The sequence below is a fragment of the Anomaloglossus baeobatrachus genome, chromosome 5 (assembly GCF_048569485.1).
Source record: "Anomaloglossus baeobatrachus isolate aAnoBae1 chromosome 5, aAnoBae1.hap1, whole genome shotgun sequence".
In the NCBI taxonomy this organism is placed as follows: domain Eukaryota; kingdom Metazoa; phylum Chordata; class Amphibia; order Anura; family Aromobatidae; genus Anomaloglossus; species Anomaloglossus baeobatrachus.
Window position 1 is genome coordinate 396,427,545 of NC_134357.1, and position 21,935 is coordinate 396,449,479.

General features: G+C 50.1%; 1 protein-coding gene across 1 annotated transcript in view; it reads right to left on the reverse strand.

Moving 5' to 3' along the window:
- Positions 1–21,935, reverse strand: part of TOP2A (DNA topoisomerase II alpha) — a 195,197-nt gene that overhangs the window by 158,057 nt on the left and 15,205 nt on the right. The window contains exons 2-15 of the mRNA XM_075350156.1: positions 20,145–20,297; positions 19,472–19,562; positions 15,111–15,174; positions 14,873–15,018; positions 14,427–14,524; positions 7,165–7,377; positions 6,873–7,046; positions 6,691–6,792; positions 5,825–5,962; positions 5,573–5,711; positions 5,307–5,464; positions 5,004–5,129; positions 4,758–4,868; positions 4,560–4,665 (exon numbers count right to left, since the gene is read on the reverse strand). Of these exons, the coding sequence (XP_075206271.1) occupies positions 4,560–4,665; positions 4,758–4,868; positions 5,004–5,129; positions 5,307–5,464; positions 5,573–5,711; positions 5,825–5,962; positions 6,691–6,792; positions 6,873–7,046; positions 7,165–7,377; positions 14,427–14,524; positions 14,873–15,018; positions 15,111–15,174; positions 19,472–19,562; positions 20,145–20,297 (1,819 nt within the window). The remainder of the gene's footprint in view (positions 1–4,559; positions 4,666–4,757; positions 4,869–5,003; positions 5,130–5,306; positions 5,465–5,572; positions 5,712–5,824; positions 5,963–6,690; positions 6,793–6,872; positions 7,047–7,164; positions 7,378–14,426; positions 14,525–14,872; positions 15,019–15,110; positions 15,175–19,471; positions 19,563–20,144; positions 20,298–21,935) is intronic.

The following is a 21,935-nucleotide window of genomic DNA, read 5'->3' on the forward strand; positions in this document are numbered from 1 at the left end:
GGGCGCTCTCAATCGTAATACTCCAGACGGGGACGCCATAGTGAACGATCTCATTGCGTCCATCAATCAAATGCTGGATATTTCTCCCTCAGCTCCTCCGGCGGAGGAGTCAGCTTCTCAGCAGGAGAAATTCCGCTTCAGGTTCCCCAAGCGTACACCGAGTATGTTTCTAGACCATTCTGATTCCAGAGAGGCAGTCCAGAATCACCATGCTTGTCCAAATAAGCGTTTTTTCTTAGCGCCTTAAGGATACACGTTGTCCTTTTCCACCTGACGTGGTTAAAGGTTGGACTCAGTGTCTCAGAGTGGACCCTCCAATCTCACAGACTGGCGGCTAGATCATTACTTGCAGTGGAAGATGGAGCCTCGCTCAAAAGATGCCACTGACGGGCAGATGGAGCTCTGGTTGAAATCCATCTATGAAGCTATCGGAGCTTCTTTTGTCCCAGCATTCGCAGCCGTATGGGCGCTACAAGCTATCTCAGCAGGTCAAGCGCAAATTGAAGCAGCCACATGCACGGCCGCGCCACAAGTGGCATCCATTACCTCCCAAACCTCGGCAACGCTATTAGTGCTGTCCTGGACTCTGCGAGCTGTACGGCGGTTGCGGCCGCCAATTCGGTGGTACTCCGCAGGGCCTTATGGCTACGGGAATGGAAGGCAGATTCTGCTTCCAAAAAAAAAAAAAGCGCTTAACCAGTTTGCCAATTTGTGGCGACAGGTTGTTTGGCGAGCGTCTGGATGAAGTCATCAAACAATCCAAGGGAAAGGATACATCCTTACCCCAGTCCCAACCAAACATATCCCAACAGAGGAGAGGGCAGTCGAGGTTTCGCTCCTCTCGGGGCGCGGGCAGGTCCCAATTCTCCTCGTCCACAAGGTCTCAGAAAGACAAAGGAGCTCTGATGCATGGCGGTCTAAGTCACGTCCTAAACAGACCACCGGGGGCGCCGCTAACAAAGCGGCTTCCTCATGACTTTCGGCCTCCGCTAGTAGCATCCTCGGTCGGTGGCAGGCTCTCCCGCTTTTGCGACACCGGGCTGCCACAAATAAAAGACCGCTGGGTGAGAGTAATTCTGTCTCACGGTTACGAGATAGAGTTCACCTCTCGTCCCCCGACTCGATTCTTCAGGTCATCCCCGCCTCCCGAGCGAGCCGAGGCTCTTCTGCAGGCGCGGCGCACTCTGACGGCTGAAGGAGTGGTGATCCCTGTTCCTCTTCAGCAACAGAGCCACGGTTTTTACTCCAACTTGTTGGTGGTCTCAAAGAAGGACGGGTCTTTCCGCCCGGTCCTGGACCTGAAACTGCTCAACAGACGGGGAAAAAACCAGGCGGTTCCGGATGGAATCCCTCCGCTCCGTCATCGCCTCAATGTCCCAAGGAGATTTCCTTGCATCAATCGATATCAAAAATGCTTATCCCCATGTACCGATTGCTCCAGAGCACCAGCGCTTCTTGCGCTTCGCCATAGGACACGAATACCTGCAATTCGTGGCACTGCCGTTCGGCCTGGCAACAGCCCCACGGGTTTTTACCAAGGTTATGGCTACTGTAGTAGCGCTTCTACACTCCCTGGGTCACTCGGTGATCCAGTATTTGGACGATCTGCTGATCAAGGCGCCCTCTACAGAGGCATGCCAACGCAGCCTTGACGCTACCCTGGAGACTCTCCAGGGTTTCGGGTGGATCATCAATTTTCCAAAGTCAAATCTGACACCGGCCCAATCGCTGACATATCTTGGCACGAAGTTTCATACTCTCAGCGATAGTGAAGCTTCCGCTGATCAAACAGCAGTCACTACGGAAAGGGGTACAATCTCTCCTTCAAGGCCAGTCACACCCCGTGAGGCGCCTCACGCACTTCCTGGGGAAGATGGTGACAGCAATGGAGGCAGTCCCTTTCGCGCAATTTCACCTGCGTCCCCTTCAATGGGACATCCTATGCAAATGGGACAGGAAGCCGACGTCCCTCGTCAGGACCGTCTCCCTCTCTCAGACGACCAAAGCTTCCCTTCGGTGGTGGCTTATTCCCACTTCATTAGCGAAGGGGAAATCTTTCCTACCCCCATCCTGGGAAGTAGTCACGACGGACGCGAGTCTGTCAGGGTGGGGAGCGGTTTTTCTCCACCACAGGGCTTAGGGTACGTGGACCCAGAAAGAGTCCTCGCTTCAGATCAATGTTCTGGAAATACGGGCAGGGTATCTTGCCCTGAAAGCTTTCCAGCAGTGGCTGGAAGGCAAGCAGATCAGAATTCAGTCGGACAATTCCACAGTGGTGGCATACATCAACCACCAAGGCGGCACACGCAGTCGGCAAGCCTCCCAGGAAGTCCGGCGGATTTTGATGTGGGTGGAAGCCACGGCCTCCACCATCTCTACAGTTCACATTCCAGGCGTGGAAAACTGGGAAGCGGATTATCTCAGTCGCCAGGGCATGGACACAGGGGAATGGTCCCTTCACCCGGGCGTGTTTCAGGAGATCTGTTGCCGCTGGGGGGTGCCGGACGTCGACTTCATGGCGTCCCGGCACAATAACAAGGTACCGACGTTCATGGCACGGTCTCAAGATCCCAGAGCTCTGGCGGCAAACGCCTTAGTTCAGGATTGGTCGCAGTTTCAGCTCCCTTATGTGTTCCTCCGCTGGCACTGTTGCCCAGTGTGTTATGCAAGATCAGGGCAGACTGCCGCCGCGTCATCCTCGTCGCTCCAGACTGGCCGAGGAGGTCGTGGTACCCGGATCTGTGGCATCTCACGGTCGGCCAACCGTGGGCACTACCAGACCGACCAGACTTGTTATCTCAAGGGCCGTTTTTTCCATCTCAATTCTGTGGCCCTCAACCTGACCGTGTGGCCATTGAGTCCTGGATCCTAGAGTCTTCAGGATTATCTCAAGACGTCATTGCCACTATGAGACAGGCTAGGAAACCAACGTCCGCCAAGATCTACCACAGGACGTGGAAAATTTTCCTGTCGTGGTGCTCTGCTCAGGGTTCTTCTCCCTGGCACTTTGCCTTGCCCATTTTTTCTGTCCTTCCTTCAATCTGGACTGGAAAAGGGTTTGTCGCTCAACTCCCTTAAGGGACAAGTCTCAGCGCTCTCTGTGTTTTTTTCCAGAAGCGCCTAGCCAGACTTCCACAGGTACGCACGTTCCTGCAGGGGGTTTGTCACATCGTTCCTTCTTACAAGCTGACGTTAGAACCCTGGATTCTGAACAGGGTGCTGCTGGTTCTTTAGAAATCACCATTCGAGACAATGAGAGATATTTCTCTCTCTCACGCCTTTCGCAGAAAGGGTTTTTTCTAGTAGCAGTCACTTCACTTCGGAGAGTGTCCGAGCTAGCAGCGCTGTCATGCAGAGCCCCTTTCCTGGTTGTTCACCAGGACAAGGTGGTTCTGCGTCCGGTTCCGGACTTTCTCTCTAAGGTGGTATCCCCCTTTCATCTCAACCAGGATATCTCCTTACCTTCTTTTTGTCCTCATCCAGTTCACCAATGTGAAAAGGATTTGCACTTGTTAGATCTGGTGAGAGCACTCAGACTCTACATTTCTCGTACGGCGCCCCTGCGCCGCTCGGATGCACTCTTTGTCCTTGTCGCTGGCCAGAGTAAAGGGTCACAGGCTTCCAAATCAACCTTGGCTCGGTGGATCAAGGAGCCAATTCTCGAAGTCCACCGTTCGGCTGGGCTTCCGGTTCCCTCAGGGCTGAAGGCCCATTCTACCAGAGCCGTGGGTGCGTCCTGGGCTTTGAGACACCAGGATACGGCTCAGCAGGTGTGTCAGGTGGCTACCTGGTCGAGCCTGCACACTTTCACGAAACACTATCAGTTGCATACCTATGCTTCGGCGGATGCCAGCCTAGGTAGACGAGTCCTTCAGGCGGCGATTGCGCACCTGTAGGAAAAGGCTGTTTTACGGCTCTCTTACGAGGTATTATTTTACCCACCCAGGGATTGCTTTTGGACATCCCAATTGTCTGGGTCTCCCAATAGAGCGACAAAGAAGAAGGGAATTTTGTTTACTTACCGTAAATTCCTTTTCTTCTAGCTCTAATTGGGAGACCCAGCACCCGCCCCTGTTTTTTTGTGTACACATGTTGTTCATGTTGAATTGTTTCAGTTCTCCGATATTCCTTCGGATCGATGTTACTTTAAACCAGTTTATAATTCTTTTTCCTCCTTCTTGCTTTTGCACCAAAACTGAGGAGCCCGTGGGAGCACGGGGGGTGTATAGGCAGAAGGGGAGGGGCTTAACACTTTTGAGTGTAATACTTTGTGCTGCCTCCGGAGGCATAGCCTATACACCCAATTGTCTGGGTCTCCCAATTAGAGCTAGAAGAAAAGGAATTTACGGTAAGTAAACAAAATTCCCTTCTTTCCATCTCTATAGGTGTACAATATCACAGAGTTTATTCTCAAAGCTAAAAAAATAAATTAAAAATAAATAGTACTATGAAACTACAATCAGTGACTTAGCACATGTAATGTGAGAGCCCATCACAACGAGTACGGAAATGGTTCTTACTTGCCTGCCAGCACTACCACACAGGGTTTTAGAACAAACCTTTGTAGTACTTTATTTTCCAGGTCTTGTGACTGTCTGTGGTGTTCTTCCACTCCTCAAACTCCGGTATACTGTAAAATGCCATTTCCTGCTTATTTTTAGAGACCTACAAGGAGACGGGAGAAGGGGATCAGATGTCTATAGAACACAACAGAAGTCTGACATCACTCCAGATTCATAAGAGGCAAATGGTCTCACCTTGATGATCGGAGTGATGAACTCTTCCAGGAAGCGATGCCTCAGCAAAGATGGCCAATTATGATGGATGAAGTTGATCAGCAAGCCTTTAATGTGAGAGCCGTCTTGATCCTAAAAAGATAAGGAATCAACGTTTCTATACTAGACTATAGATTCCACCGAGATGACATTTCTTTAAAGCCGCATCTGATACCATAACCCTCGGAATTACCACCCCACATCTAGTGCCTGAATTGCAGGCCTCACCTGATCTGTCATAATCATGATCTTTCCGTAGCGAAGGCTTTTCAGGGACTCCGCATCTTGATAGTCTTTCTTATACTGCAAACCGACGATCTTGATAATGTTGTTTATCTCGGCATTCTCCATTATCTAAACAATGTATGAGCCAGTGAGTGACACACAGCGCTGGAAAGTCACCGGACTATACGGATACGCAGTCAAAGCCACGTTATAGGTGCATAGAAATTCACATCCCCAGACGTTACATAACCACTTGTACAGAAAGTCATTAACTAGTAATATCCAGTAAACGTTTCTACGACGCACTTGCTTGTGTGAAGCTTCCCGGACATTTAGAAGCTTGCCTCTCAGTGGGAACACACCATACCGATCTCTTCCAACAACACCCAAGCCGGAAACAGCCAATGTCTTGGCTGAATCTCCTTCAGTGAGAATAAGTGTGCACTCTCCAGAGTGCTTGCTGCCTGAAATGGAAGAAGTTAACTTTAGTGCTCTCTGCTGAAATCCCATAGCAATTTAATACCAGAAAGTGTCAATTCAGAGCATTCTCCAACCAACTCTAGGACAATTACCTGCATCATTAGCATCGTCCAGTTTGGGGATCCCCTTAATCTTTGTGTGTTTTACGGCAGAACACTTCTTATTCAGCTGTGTTTGGGCTTTAAACTTTACCCAGTTTAGGATGCTTTCCACAATACCGCAGTTTGTTGCCTAAGGACACATTTTACACAACATTTACATCAAACTCCATGCCGCCTACTTGGAAAGTTATGGCATTACTATTCTTACGTTTTCTACAGAGTCATAATTCTTGGAAAACTTACTGCTTTAATGAATTTCTCCGTCAAGGCACATTTTGATCCAAAACTTTTTGATTGCAGAGTCATGTTCTCCTTTGTTTGGGAGTCAAAAGTCGGATTCTCAATTAAGGAATTTACAAAAAGCCACATGTGGTTTTTCACCTAAGGAGAAAAAGCAAAAAATTACTGAACACATTACACACTCCAGACTGATATTTTATTGACAGCCAAGAGAATGAACAACCAAAGAAACCATAACAGCTTCCGGTCTGTGCAGTGATGCTCTGGCCTGTATGTTTCCACCACTCCTCACTCATGTACAGGCCCGAGCACCAGTGTAAGGCCTACGCCACACGGCATGAAAATCGGTGCGAGTGGAGTGCGATAAAACATCACATTCCACTCAGACCAATATTAGCCTATGTGCCAGCACCCATAAGCGATTATTTTCTCAGCCCCAATCGGACCGAGAAAACAATCGCAGCATGCTGCGGGTGCAATGTGATCCTTGATTCTCTTGCACCCATACAAGTCTATGGGGCCCGAGAAAAATCGCACTGCATTCGCAGTACACCGGTGTACTGCGAGAGCAGAGCGAGAATGGCAATAGCCGGCAACGGAGGAGAGAGGGATATAAATCCCTCCCTCCCTTACTCAGCGCTGGCCCGCCCCTCCGCAGCGCCGGCTTGCACCTCCTCAGAGCCGGCCCGCTCCCCGCAGCTGTGTCTGATCGCATGATCGGACCTCAGTCGCAGTGACACTCGCATGACACTCAGCTCCTGCTGTGCTGCCAGCGTGAGCCGAGTGTCATGCAAGGATTGCAGTAGTGCCCCATGTGGCCTCGGCCTAATAGACTTCATTTTAAGGAAAGTTTCCCACCATCGAGTTACCTGAAATGGCTTTACTGAAACGCCACCCTTGTTCTTCTTCTTCACAACATCAATAATTTTGGTGATGATCTGATCAGCAATATAGTCAACATGTCTACCACCCTGAAGACAAAAGGAAAATGCATTATGACCATGGTCAAACCAGTATTCTGCATACAGTCACCTGTACTATGGACCCGTACCTTTGTGGTAGCAATACTGTTGACAAAGCTAATTTGTTGGAAGCCCTTTTCACTCATAGTTAAGCACACTTCCCATCGATCGTTCACGGCTTCATGGATGACCTTCAAAGGGTTACCAGTCTCATCCACCTTTTCTTTAATATACAAATCCACATAGCTGCGGAAGCCAGTCACCTGGAGGGCAATATCATATTAGGGCAATTATAAAAAAGCAAAAACAAAACCAAAACATACAAGAAGAATGTGCAGCTTACACTAATGGAAGGAAATTTATTATCAGTTCTCTACTTACTGGAAGTCTCTTGCCATTTAGAAACACCTTCACCCCCTTGGAAGCTCCGGCTATATCATAGGCTCTCCGAGACATAAGTGCCACAATGTCCTTATCCAGAGTCTGCATTTTAAATTTGCTGAGATCTGGTTGAAATGTGATGCAGGTATAATCCGTTCCATCAAAAGGTTTGATCTTAGACTCTCCGGTTGTTGCCATGTTATTGGCCCAGGTCTGTTACAGATTGAATAAGAACAGCAAATAAAAAAAAAAAACAAAACAGGAAGCTATATGAAAGGGTTGTTCCCGTTCAGGAAAGTGGTCTACAAAAGCTGTAAAATATTTTAAAATAATAAAAAAAAAAAAAAGGAGTACTCCCCTTTCCCTGGTCCTGTGCGACTTCCCGCCGATGCTCTAGTGTTTTGGCTGCAGAGAAGACGTCACATCACCAGCATACATCATGGTTGCAGTGAAAAACACTGGACCAGTGGCAGACAGCAGTCACTGGACCCAGGGAGGGAGAGTACCTGATGTGTTTGTTATTTTACAGCATTTGGAGGTACTTTTCTGAAATAGTGGACAACCCCTTTAAAAGGGGTTGCCCACTATTAGGAGAACACCTTCTGATTACTCTTTTTCCCCCCAGTTAATAGACATTGTACTCATCTCCCGCTCTGGCACCGTTCGAGCGCAGTCTGTAACCGCGGTTTGTGGCTCACAGGACATTGTGAGGTCACGTGAGCCCCCACATTTAATCACCACCAGCTTCTCTCTCCATGCCTTCAGAGCAAATTAGTTCATGAACAGGCATTTGGTCAGAAGGTGAGGAGAGAGAAGACGGTGGTGATTGGATTTGGGGCTCACATGACATCACAATGACACGTGAGGCCCGGACCGTGATTACCAACAACCCTGGAACGGCGTCAGTTAAAAGAAGGCCCTGTACTCGCCTCCCATTCTGAGGGAAACGAGTGCAATGAAGGGAATTTTGTTACTTACCGTAAATTCCTTTTCTTCTAGCTCTTATTGGGAGACCCAGACGATTGGGGTATAGCTACTGCCCTCCGGAGGCCACACAAAGCACTACACTAAAAAGTGCAAGGCCCCTCCCCCTCTGGCTATACCCCCCCGTGGTATCACGGGTTCTCCAGTTTTAGTGCCAAAGCAAGAAGGAGGAAGCCAATAACTGGTTTAAACAAATTAACTCCGAATAACGTCGGAGAACTGAAAAACCGTTCAACATGAACAACATGTGTACCCGCAAACAACCAAGAAATCCCGAAGGACAACAGGGCGGGTGCTGGGTCTCCCAATAAGAGCTAGAAGAAAAGGAATTTACGGTAAGTAACAAAATTCCCTTCTTCTTCAGCGCTCTATTGGGAGACCCAGACGATTGGGACGTCCAAAAGCTGTCCCTGGGTGGGTAAAGAGATACCTCATGTTAGAGCTGCAAAACAGCCCTCCCCTACGGGGATGTCACTGCCGCCTGCAGGACTCTTCTACCTAAGCTGGCATCCGCCGAAGCATAGGTATGCACCTGATAATGTTTGGTGAAAGTGTGCAGACTCGACCAGGTAGCTGCCTGGCACACCTGTTGAGCCGAAGCCTGGTGTCGTAGCGCCCAGGACGCACTCACGGCTCTGGTTGAATGGGCTTTCAGCCCTGAAAGAACCGGAAGCCCTGCAGAACGGTAGGCTTCCAGAATTGGTTCTTTGATCCATCGAGCCAGGGTGGCTTTAGAAGCCTGCAACCTCTTGCGCGTACCAGCGACAAGGGCATCGGAACGGCGTACGGGCGCCGTGCGTGAAATGTAGATTCTGAGTGCTCTCACCAGATCTAGCAAACGTAAATCATTCTCATACCGGTGAACCGGATGAGTGCAAAAGGACGGTAAGGAGATATCCTGATTAAGATGAAACGAGGATACTACCTTAGGGAGAAACTCCGGAATGATGCGCAGCACTACCTTGTCCTGGTGAAACACCAGGAAGGGAGCCTTGGATGACAGAGCTGCCAGCTCAGACACTCGCCGAAGCGATGTGATCGTAACGAGAAACGCCACCTTCTGTGACAGGCGAGAAAAGGAAACTTCCTTCAGAGGCTCGAAAGGCGGCTTCTGGAGAGCAACTAGAACCCTGTTCAGATCCCATGGATCCAACGGCCGCTTGTACGGGGGTACGATATGACCAACCCCCTGCGGGAACGTGCGCACCTTAGAAAGACGTGCTAGACGCTTCTGAAAAAACACGGATAGTGCTGAGACTTGCCCTTTGAGGGAGTCTAGCGACAAGCCCTTTTCTAACTCCTATTGTAGGAAGGAAAGAAAGATAGGCAATGCAAATGGCCAGGGAGACACTCCCTGAGTAGAGCACCAGATTAAGAAAACCTTCCACGTTCTGTGGTAGATCTTAGCAGACGTGGGCTTCCTAGCCTGTCTCATGGTGGCAACGACCCCTTGGGATAATCCTGAAGACGCTAGGATCCAGGACACACAAGCCACACAGTCAGGTTCAGGGCCGCAGAATTCCGATGGAGAAAACGGCCCTTGAGACAGTAAGTCTGGTCGGTCTGGTAGTGACCCCGGTCGGCCGACCGTGAGATGCCACAGATCCGGGTACCACGATCTCCTCGGCCAGTCTGGTGCGACGAGTATGACGCGGCTGCAATCGGATCTGATTTTTGCGCAGTACTCTGGGCAAGAGTGCCAGAGGTGGAAACACATATGTGAGCCGGAACTGCGACCAATCTTGCACTAAGGCGTCTGCCGCCAGAGCTCTGTGATCGCGCGATCGTGCCATAAATGCCGGGACCTTGTTGGTGTGCCGAGACGCCATTAGGTCGACGTCCGGCCCCCCCCCAGCGGCAACAGATTTCCTGAAACACGTCCGGGTGAAGGGACCATTCCCCCGCGTCCATGCCCTGGCGACTGAGGAAGCCTGCTTCCCAGTTTTCTACGCCCGGGATGTGAACTGCGGATATGGTGGATGCTGTGTCCTCCACCCACATGAGGATTCGCCGGACTTCCTGGAAGGCTGCTGACTGCGTGTCCCTCCTTGGTGGTTGATGTATGCCACCGCTGTGGAGATGTCCGACTGGATTCGGATCTGCTCCCTTCTAGCCACTTTTGGAAAGCTAATAGGGTAAGATACCCTGCCCCGATTTCCAGCACATCGAACTGAAGGGTGGACTCCTGCTGAGTCCACGTCCCCTGAGCCATGTGGCGGAGACAAACTGCTCCCCACCCTGACAGACTCGTATCTGTCGTGACCACTGCCCAGGATGGAGGCTATGGCAATGAGGTGGGAATAAGCCACTATTGCAGAGAGTCCTCGGCCGTCAGGGAAAGGGAGACTTCCCGTCCAGGGAGGTTGACTGCCCATCCCATTGGCGGAGAATGTCCCATTGCCGTTGGCGCAGATGAAACTGCGCAAAGAGAACTGCCTCGATGGCTGCCACCATCTTCCTTAGGAAGTGCATGAGGCGCCTTAAGGGGTGCGACTGGCCTTGAAGGAGAGACTGCACCTCTGTCCGCAGTGAACGCTGCTGGTTCAGCGGAAGCTTCACTATGGCTGATAGAGTATGAAACTCCATGCCGAGATACGTTAGTGATTGAGTCGGAGACAGATTTGACCTTGCCAAATTGATGATCCACCCGAAAGTCTGGAGAGTCTCCCGCGTAACATTCAGGCTGCGTTGGCATGCCTCGAGGGAGGTTGCTTTGACGAGTAGATCGTCCAAGTACGGAATCACCGGGTGTCCGTGAGAGTGCAAGACTGCTACCACTGCTGCCATGACCTTGGTGCCCACCCGTGGGGCTGTCGCCAGACTGAATGGCAGAGCTACGAACAGAAGATGTTCGTCTCCTATCACAAAACGTAGAAAACGTTGGTGCTCCGTAGCAATTGGCACGTGGAGATAGGCATCTTTGATGTCTGTTGAGGCAAGGAAGTCTCCTCGAGACATTGAGGCAATGACGGATCGGAGGGATCCCATCCGGAACCGCCTGGCGTTCGCATGCTCGTTGAGCAGTTTCAGAACCAGAACAGGACGGAAGGAACCGTCCATTTTTGGAGCCACAAAGAGATTGGAGTACAAACCCTCGCCCTCGTTCCTGAGGGGGGACAGGGATCACCACTCCTTCTGCTCTTAGAGCGTCCACCGCCTGCAGCAGGGCATCTGCTCGGTGGAGAGGTGGGGCCGTTCTGAAGAATGGAGTCGGAGGACGAGAACAGAACACTGTCCTGTGCACGTGAGCACAATGTCCGTCACCCACCGGTCTGTGACCTGTGGCAGCTAAATGTCGCCAAAGGCGGGGGAGTCTGCCATCAACCGCGGATGCGGAGAGAGAGAGAGAGAGCTGAGAGTCCTGAGGAGACCGCCTTGGTAGCGGTTCCTCCGACTGCCTTCCTTGGGCGAGATTGAGCCCGGCCGGAATCTGAGCCCGTCTGAGGTTTTGTAGCCCTTTTGCACGAGGACAATTGGGACCTGCCGGAGCTTGGGAAGGACCGAAACCTCGACTGTACTTTTAGGACAGCATTAACAGGGTAAGTCGCAGTGCAGACATTGCGGGGTTACGGACGCCTCTGCGGTACAGATGTCCCTGCTCAAGGTCAGCTGCGCAAGAACAGCAGAAAAGGTTAGGTTGCCAATACGGCTGTGGATGCCGGAGCAACCGACACGCCGATAGCCTCCTAGACAGATTTCAACCAGAGTCCATCTGTCTGTGAATGGCATCTTGAAGTGAAGCCCCATCTCCAGTGCAACTATGGCTCTATATGCAAGCCTGGAGATTGGAGAATCCACCTTTGGACCCTGGGTCCAGCGCTGACCACGTCAGGGGAAAAAAGGGATAACGTGTATCCTAAAAACGTTTGGAGAAGACGCTTATCTGGTAAGCGTGGTGTTCCTGGACTGCTTCTCTGAAGTCAGCGTGGCCAGAAAAATACTCAATATCTGCGTGAGACACTGAAAAGGAACTTCTCCTGTTCGTCTCCTATCTCCACTGGGGGAGCTGAGGGAGAAAGATCCAACCTTCCATTGATGGACGGTATAGGATCATTCCGTATGGCGTTACCACCCGGTGTATCCGGATTGAGAGCGATGTCAGTATCAAAGCCCTGAAGAGCTGCCTTTTGTTCAAGTAGATTGCCCATGGGTGCAAGTCTCTATATTATGACTACTCCGTCCCTGTCCATGGACAGGGTTGACAGGAGGTTTCTTTGGCCACAACTAGTAGAGCCCCGGCAGACGAAGTGCTAGAGACCCAGGCAGACGACGTGCTACAGGGGAGCATGCACACAATGGGACGGTGTCATGAACAGCATCCCATGTAGTAAAAACAGCACTGAAAACTGTGTTGCTTTTTTGCCGCTGCCGACTAGCTATCTAGAAGTATATAGCCAAGATTGGTGACCGTACATTGCAATGTATAGCATACAGGCATAAAGTACAAATGACCACTGCAGCACAAGCAATACAAGCAGCATAGAAGCCTGTGCCCTGGCACCCCTGCTCTTCTGCTGCTGTATACTAGTCATCTAGGGGAATATACCCCAGAAGAGTGACCCTACAGTGCAATGTATAGCATACAAGCACAAGTACAAATGAACACTGCAGCACATGCAATCCAAGCAGCATAGAAGCCTGTGCCCTGGCACCTCTGCTCTTCTGCTGCTGTAGACTGGTCATCTAGGGGAATATAGCCCAGAAGAGTGACCATACAGTGCAATGTATAGCATACAAGCACAAGTACAAATGCACACTGCAGCCCATGCAATACAAGCAGCATAGAAAAAAACCTGTGCCCCAGCACCCTTGGTTTTCTGCTGCTGTAGTCTAGCCATTCCAGAAGAATATAGCTAAGACTAGCGACTGTACAGTGCAATGTATAGCATATCAGCATAAACACAAATGAACACCTCAGTCGTGCAAAACAAGCAGCCTAGAAAGCCTGTGCTTTAGCACACCTGCTTTCCTGCTGCTGATGTGTCGCTCTCCAAGCGGGCATATAGCGACCTATGTAGTTAAAAACAACACATGTATACACTGCAGTTATATCGTGGTCAGCACTATGTGTGCCTCTTACCGCCCGCCTATAAGCGGGTGTATGATCGCCACTGTCCTGCCTTGGTGCCCCGAGCTCTGCAGTAATGGCTGCCGGCTTCTTCCCCAGCTCGTGTGAGTAGGGGCGGGCCGTGGGCGTGCCCCCAAGGCAGAGCGGGAATCCGGCGTCCGACAGAGTGCAGTGAGAGGGCTGGAGCATGTAAAAAGGCTCCAGCCCTCGGCGCTGCTGATTGCTCAGCGTCTGTCCCCTTCCCTGAGTGACAGGGTGGGGGCGGGAACGAAGCGGCACTAGGCCGCAGAAGCCGGGGACTGGAGTTATAAGCGCCGCCGCCGTAAAAGCGCGGTCGGCGCCCAGTCCCCGGCGAACTACAAGTCCCAGCCGCGCCGCCGCTCCCGGAGCGTCCGGCGCGGTAGTTCCCAAAACACAAAGTCACTCAGCAAAGCTGCAGTGACTGTAACCCTTTACTGTCCCCGGCGCACTAGCACACCCAGCAAGTCTGGAGTGTGCTGTGTCCGTGTGACCGGGGACACAGAGTACCTGTAATGGTGCAGGGCCATGTCCCTGAATGGTACTCCAGCTCCGTATCCAGCAGGTTCAAATGGGTCTGTGGATGGAGCCCGGCGTCAGAGCTTTGAGGCCGGCAGGATCCCACTTCCTCAGAGCCCCTCAGGGGGATGTGGAAGGAAAGCAGCATGTGGGCTCCAGCCTCCGTACCAGCAATAGGTACCTCAACCTTACAACACCATCCAGGGGTGAGAAGGGAGCATGCTGGGGACACTATATGTGTCCTCTTTTCTTCCATCCGAAATAGTCAGCAGCTACTGCTGACTAAAATCTGTGGAGCTATGCGTGGATGTCTGACCTCCTTCGCACACAAAGCTAAAACTGGAGAACCCGTGATACCACGGGGGGGTATAGCCAGAGGGGGAGGGGCCTTGCACTTTTTAGTGTAGTGCTTTGTGTGGCCTCCGGAGGGCAGTAGCTATACCCCAATCGTCTGGGTCTCCCAATAGAGCGCTGAAGAAAAGAAGGCATTCTCCTAGTAATGGACAACCCCTTTAACAGCCTAGAGAAAGGCATCTTTATCATCGTCCCCTGGAAATGGTGGGGTACATATTTACTGTACACAAAACACATTTGGGCCCATAGACATTATGCATGCATGCACTATACATCTTTTTAATAAAGCTGTATACAAGGCCTGTGAGCAATAACCTACCTGCTTAAAGATTTTCTTATATTCCTTACATGCAGTTTCCACAGTAAACTTGTCACTGAAGATGTTACATAATTTGGCACCATAACCATTGCGACCACCTGCACATAGAGGATAATTAGTAAAAAACAAAACAAAAAAAACGGGTGACAAATGCAAGTTGAGAGCACACTTATTTGTGTGACATACAGATAAAAAAAAAAAAGGACCCCATCTACATCAAACGCACACCCCCACTAGCGCTGACCAGGTAAGATGGGTCAGGTGTATAAAAATGTCTCTGAGCCATGGCCAATGGTGCTAGTCTTTCGATAAGCCATGGGTCCAAACTGGAGTGTCCCCATCTCTACAGGGGTCTCAGCACTTGCATGGTCTGGCCTCACAACACCTTGCACGAGAACATTGTAGTCGGCAAACAAGCGTAACCAAAGGGAAAGCCCTAAACTGACCTGTAACTTTTTTCTCGTCGTCATCATAGTTACTGGAGGTCAACAACTGCCCAAAGATGAGAGCAGGAACATAAACCTTCTCCACTTTGTGCTCCACAACAGGAATACCCTTCCCGTTATTCCACACACTGACTGTGTTATTCTCACTGGAAGGCAAAATAATTGCACTAAGTACAGTAATGTTCCCTTACTACAGTATATTGTGTGGATAAAAGGCCACAAATTGCAAGTTACTTACGGATCAATTGTGACCTTGATGCATGACATTGTTGAATCCCTTTGTTTGTTATCAGCGGCATTTACTAGAGAGGAAAAAAGAAAGTTATAGCCACAGAAAACTAATTCCTCATTTCCATCACAAATTAGCGGTGACATTTTGAACAGACTAAACGGGGTTGTTCCCTTACAAGTATACAGTGGAACCTTGGTTAACGAGAACAATCCGTTCTGGGACTGTGCTTGTTAACCAAGTTACTCGTTCAGCAAAGCAAGATTTCCCATAGGAAATCATTGCAATGCAGACAATTCGTTCCAACTTGTTAAATGTCCCATCCTGGTCCCTCTATTGTGCCATTCCACACACGCACACATATTATGCTCACCTTACCTTCCGTTCCATCGCCGGCCTCTTGGATCTCGCCGGTATAGGATGTGTATCCGGTGACCATCGCAACGAGGGAGGAACTTATGCTGCCAGAGCGAGTTCCTCCCTCATCGCGATGGTTACCCCATACACATCCTGTACCGGCGAACTACAAGACCATGAGGCCGGCGATGGAACAAAAGATAAGGTGAGCGAGCATGATAGAGCCAGAAGCACGGCCGCTCTTGCCACGTGCATGTCATTTAGGTGTTAGGTCCATATTCTGTGGGACCTGAATTGGATATGCCGCATTAATGACTCTTTTATGAGTCTATGCGAATTGCATGTTATGCAAGTAATAGGTTCATTCTTTATGAGACCTGAAATGGATTTGCCACATTTATGACTCCCCTAAAGAGTTTTTCTGAACGAAACGCATTGGGAGGTACACCTGTTTCTTTAAGGGGCTCCATTATAAGAATGTTCGGACCCCAATAATTCCAATGAGAAGTGGCACCTGTAAAATTTGGTGAGACAAACCCGATTATTTATTATTATCAGTGGACTTTCATTAAAGTGGCACCTATAAATCTGGTGAGATAAGTCCTAACTTTTATAGCAGTGAAAGTTCAATTATACTGTGGTTAGCACATACCCTTTGAATAGACAGGAGGGGCCAAACCTTTTATGTGTTGTTTGTTTGTTTTATTTGTGAGCATTGACCACAATTTTAGAGGATCCATTAAAGAAGGGAATTTTGTTTACTTACCGTAAATTCCTTTTCTTCTAGCTCCTATTGGGAGACCCAGACAATTGGGTGTATAGCTTCTGCCTCCGGAGGCCACACAAAGTATTACACTTTAAAAAGTGTAACCCCTCCCCTCTGCCTATACACCCTCCCGTGCATCACGGGCTCCTCAGTTTTGGTGCAAAAGCAGGAAGGAGGAAACTTATAAATTGGTCTAAGGTAAATTCCATCCGAAGGATGTTCGGAGAACTGAAACCATGAACCAAAAGAACAATTCAACATGCAACAACATGTGTACACAAAAGAACAACAGCCCGAAGGGAACAGGGGCGGGTGCTGGGTCTCCCAATAGGAGCTAGAAGAAAAGGAATTTACAGTAAGTAAACAAAATTCCCTTCTTCTTTGTCGCTCCATTGGGAGACCCAGACAATTGGGACGTCCAAAAGCAGTCCCTGGGTGGGTAAAAGAATACCTCGATAAAAAGAGCCGAAAACGACCCCCTCTTACAGGTGGGCAACCGCCGCCTGAAGGACTCGCCTACCTAGACTGGCGTCTGCCGAAGCATAGGTATGCACCTGATAGTGTTTCGTGAAAGTGTGCAGACTAGACCAGGTAGCTGCCTGACACACCTGCTGAGCCGTAGCCCGGTGCCGCAGTGCCCAGGACGCACCCACGGCTCTGGTAGAATGGGCTTTCAATCCTGAAGGAAGTGGATGTGTGCCTCCTTCCACACAAAGCAAAAAACTGAGGAGCCCGTGATGCACGAGAGGGTGTATAGGCAGAGGGGAGGGGTTACACTTTTTAAAGTGTAATACTTTGTGTGGCCTCCGGAGGCAGAAGCTATACACCCAATTGTCTGGGTCTCCCAATGGAGCGACAAAGAAAGTTAAATTTTAACTAATCTCTTGCTGCAACAAGGGAATTGTTGCTTAAAAGTTTTTTTGCTGATAATTGATATTTGAAATTTACCCAGTGGCTATTTGTATGAGCATAATATGTGGGCGTGCATGTATGCGTGGACTGCAAGAGCGAGTCAGAGTGCGGTGGATGTACGGAACCGAAGTGTGTGCGGTGAGTATTTGCTCGTTCATCAAAGCTTGCTCGTATACTGAGTTACAAATTTACATCAAGCTTTGCTCGTCGGCTTTGAGCAGAATATTGTAGTGAACGTCCAGCTCTGAGCCACTGACTGAACATGGCATCAGTGCCGCAGACAATACAAAGCAGAGGCAAAGATTCGACAATGGACCCAGGGAACAGATCAACCACTTTAAAGGTTGGGCAGATTGTGCTCATGCAGTCCATAGCTATATACATCTGCCTTGGAGGATCAGTCACATCTGACTAACTCAGCATACAGGACCATCTCTTCCAGAGAAGTGATAGTCACCATGAAAGAACTAAACAGACCCACCATCTGAACACTTGGGTCCAATGGACTTCAGATCTGGTACACTTATGTTTCCGTTTTAAATAATAGACATTTTTAACATGCGTCCTCAGGCTTTATCACATAAGTGGATTGAGCAACAGACCTGATTATTATAAAGGGATTTCAGTAGGGAAATAAGAGGATAAAATTGAAGAGATTGTCCACTACTTAAACATTGATGACCTATACTTCGATCATTTGACACCCAGCATCCCTGCTGATCAGCTATTCTAGCTGCCGGAAATGCTCAGTTCCGGTTCCTGCTTTGTTTTTTTGATAGGGGCCGCAGTCTGGTACTGCACATCCACCTCCTATTGAAATCAATATTAGGCAAATGTGCAGTACCCGGCCAGTATCAGAAGGCAGAGCAGCTCCAGATGTGAGGATCTCTGGCCACTAAGAACAGCTGATCGGCAGAGGTGCGGGGTGTGACACCAGCTGAGCAGACAATGACGACTTGTCCTAGGAGAGGTCATCAATGTTTAAATAGTGGACTGTCACAAACCACCGGGGGGGTCACTCAGAAATCCCCCGCGCTGGCTACCAGTACGTCACAATCGGGGGGTAACAAGTGGGGGTCACCCCTCCTTTATACCTCCCGACCGACAGACAGAGCACGTGACGCGCTCTCTAGCGCCCCTCTTATAGTCAGGCCAATTATGGAATTGCCCGACAATAAGCAAGGAGGCCGCTATACTACTTATGCCGATTATTGAAGGGTCCCCGGTGAGAGTAGGGTATATATTCCCCCGACCTCCGCGGGCGGAATATATAATATCTTCCCGAATCTCACTGGCCTCCCCACAATAATCCTTGGCACAACTCGCTGCCACCAACCGCTTCACGGTAACTATTAGCCGAACACACAGACGTGGGATTCAAGATCGAGATAACAGAACAGCCCAAGATTAATTATATAATTTAATCAGCCTAAAGCACACTAGAAACTACAATATATACAATAGGGAATCTACAGAATATACATATGTCAGAGTACAGTTACAGATAAAGCATGGGTTACAAACAGGTATACAATTACATCAGTTACCTTGTGTGTCTGGCCACAGGGGGGCGCTGTAGACCAGGTTTCTAGGATTCTTCCCACAGATGTTTCCCAACCAGGCCCCCGAGCAGAAGAACACTGGAAAATGGCCGAAGTAGGGTTATCAACCTGGGCAGATCCAGGTCCCCTCCTACCTTAGTGACCTCACAGGGAAGCACTGCCACTCCCCCTGCATGGATCAGAATTATCCAGCAAAGGGGATATTGGCCATAACTTTGCCTGGGAGCGTCGTAGGCAGACGCCAATGCTCTCATTGTGACAGTTATGAATTTAGCTACAGAACGAGGGGACTCATGACCTGTCTGCCAGTTCCCCATTGGCTGATCTCACGCCTGGGGTATTTCCCAAGCTCCCCCTTCCATAAAAAAGGTGTGCCAGCATCGTCCGCCTGCGCAAACACCATTTTTATGGTTGCCATATTTATCGGAGATATGGCTTGCGAGATATGAACCATTTTTTACTGGAGTCGTTCTGTCTGGCTACTTCCAAGCCTTGCTAATGAGATACAACTCTTGTTACAGGGTGACGGCAGGGAGTCATCCTGGGTCCATTGTCCTCACATCATCTCATCTCCATATCAGAGGAGATGGCTGTTGGAGGTGTAAGTGGGATGTGACACCTTCACAGATGCTGGACATTTGAGAACAAGAAGGGAGGGGGGGGCACTGCCAGGGAGTGATGAGAGCAATTATGACTTCTAGTCATAATTCCTCTTCATATCCCAGGATTTACCTCACAGACAACCTCTATAATAAAATAAAAAGGAAACTCACCTAAGATTTCATCGAAGATCTTATACAAGCCAGGGACAAATGTCACTTCTCTGCAGTTTAGGCCCTCCTCTTCATCATACACCCACATTTGCTGTAAGACATAAAACAGATTTCAAGACAATGAGGTGCAGAAATCTGGTGAAGGGGAGAAATGCAGGAATATTGACAACAATTGCTACTGACAAAAAATGTGGTAAATCCCTATGTACACCTGGCAGATAATCTGCTCCTAAGAAGCAATGACACTCATCGGGGCTCATTTGCTTACATTTACAGCAGTATGAGCAAAAGAAGAAAGTTCCTAAACGGTTTAGTGGTTGCTGCCAGTTTACATGTGGCTTCTGCTGCAAACAGCTAGCTGATACGGGGGTTAGGATACGGGGGCTGGGTATCAGAACAACACAGAGGCGATATTGGAGATTTATCGCAAGAATAGGCCATCAGTATATGTATTACAGTAGTGGAAAACGAACTGTTCCACACTACAAGCTTGTGTCTAATGCTAAAACAAGTGGTGCTGTTCAACCCCTTTACTATACTGACACATTTCAACGGGGAAAATCCAAATGCTGATAGTGAATATATCCGCACCCTCAGACCGGACAAAGCCTGTGTACGGTATAGTGGGCACAGCACAGGTCAGACATTCTACGACTGGGCTCTGTATTCTCACCTGAGTTACAGGCTCTACGGAGCCAATGTAGGTATCCGGACGGAGCAATATGTGCTCCAATTGAGTCTTCTTTTGGTAAATTCTCTCAACAGACAGGCGCTTGTTATCAGCTTTCTTCAGTTTATCCACTGTGGTCTTATTGTCAAAGAGAGGCTGGAGGAGAAAAGACAACAGTCGTGAGCAAGGGAACAAGTACCAGCTACCTACTGCTGTCCTGCACAGCGACACAGGCAGTATCCATCACTGGAATGACCGCGGAGGTCGGACTGTGCCATCCAGGGGGAAGTACACATGTAATACTGTATTGGAGCAAATAATAAAAAAAGCCGTCCAGAAGTCAGCACCCCCTTTAACGCCAGTAGATAAACGTGGGCTAATTTTTTTTATGACTTTCTGCCATTTTCAAAACTGTTAAAGGGGTTATCCGACTTATTTTTTGTTATTTCACTATTGGGCTACATTGGGGCAGGTAAGTAGATATCAACTACCTACCTGTCCTGCTGTCAAGCCCCTCTCCACTGGTTGAGAGGTCATGTGACCACTCCTGCCCTGATTTGCTGCTTCCTGTGATGATACGTCAATAGGGGCAGGACCTTGTTGACGGGCTTCACAGCCGATGTCATGTTGCCGCCCTGCAGCTGACCAGATACAGTGCGATGAGCCCCCGACCCTCTTATCCTTCCCCACCGCTCCCTTTGCGCTATTATCTGTGTCCAGGTCCTGGACACACAGTGTTGCCCTCTCTGTCTAGGACACCGTTAACGCTGTTTGCCACAGCTCATTGTGATGTATGGGGCCCGGGTAACTCTGTCTCCACTCCCCTGTGCGCTGATTTTCTCCTCACGCTGTGAGGAATGCAGCCTCCGGCGCTCCTGGCTTTTGAATACAGCCAGGAGCAGAGACGTCACCTGACACAAGCGATCAACAGCAATGAGCTCTGCATCACCTAGCTGTAAACAGGCTGCACTCATTACAGCACGGAGGAGAAGAAAAAGCATGGGTGAGAGAGGGGAGGCAGAGAAGGCAGTGCACGGGTGAGAGAGTGTGGGGATGGGGGGGGGGCGGCAGAGAAGAGAGTGCAGGGGGAGAGAAGGCAGTGCACGGGTGAGAGAGCAGGGGGATGGGGGGGCGGCAGAGAAGAGAGTGCAGGGGGAGAGAAGGCAGTGCACGGGTGAGAGAGCAGGGGGATGGGGGGGCGGCAGAGAAGAGTGCAGGGGGAGAGAAGGCAGTGCACGGGTGAGTGTGGGGATGGGGGGCGGCAGAGAAGAGTGCAGGGGGAGAGAAGGCAGTGCACGGGTGAGAGAGCAGGGGGATGGGGGCGGCAGAGAAGAGAGTGCAGGAGGAGAGAAGGCAGTGCACGGGTGAGAGAGCAGGGGGATGGGGGGCGGCAGAGAAGAGAGTGCAGGGGGAGAGAAGGCAGTGCACGGGTGAGAGTGTGGGGATGGGGGGCGGCAGAGAAGAGTGCAGGGGGAGAGAAGGCAGTGCACGGGTGAGAGAGCAGGGGGATGGGGGCGGCAAAGAAGAGAGTGCAGGGGGAGAGAAGGCAGTGCACGGGTGAGAGAGCAGGGGGATGGGGGCGGCAAAGAAGAGAGTGCAGGCGGAGAGAAGGCAGTGCTAGGGTGAGAGAGCAGGGGGATGGGGGCGGCAGAGAAGAGAGTGCAGGGGGAGAGAAGGCAGTGCACGGGTGAGAGAGCAGGGGGATGGGGGGCGGCAGAGAAGAGTGCAGGGGGAGAGAAGGCAGTGCACGGGTGAGTGTGGGGATGGGGGGCGGCAGAGAAGAGTGCAGGGGGA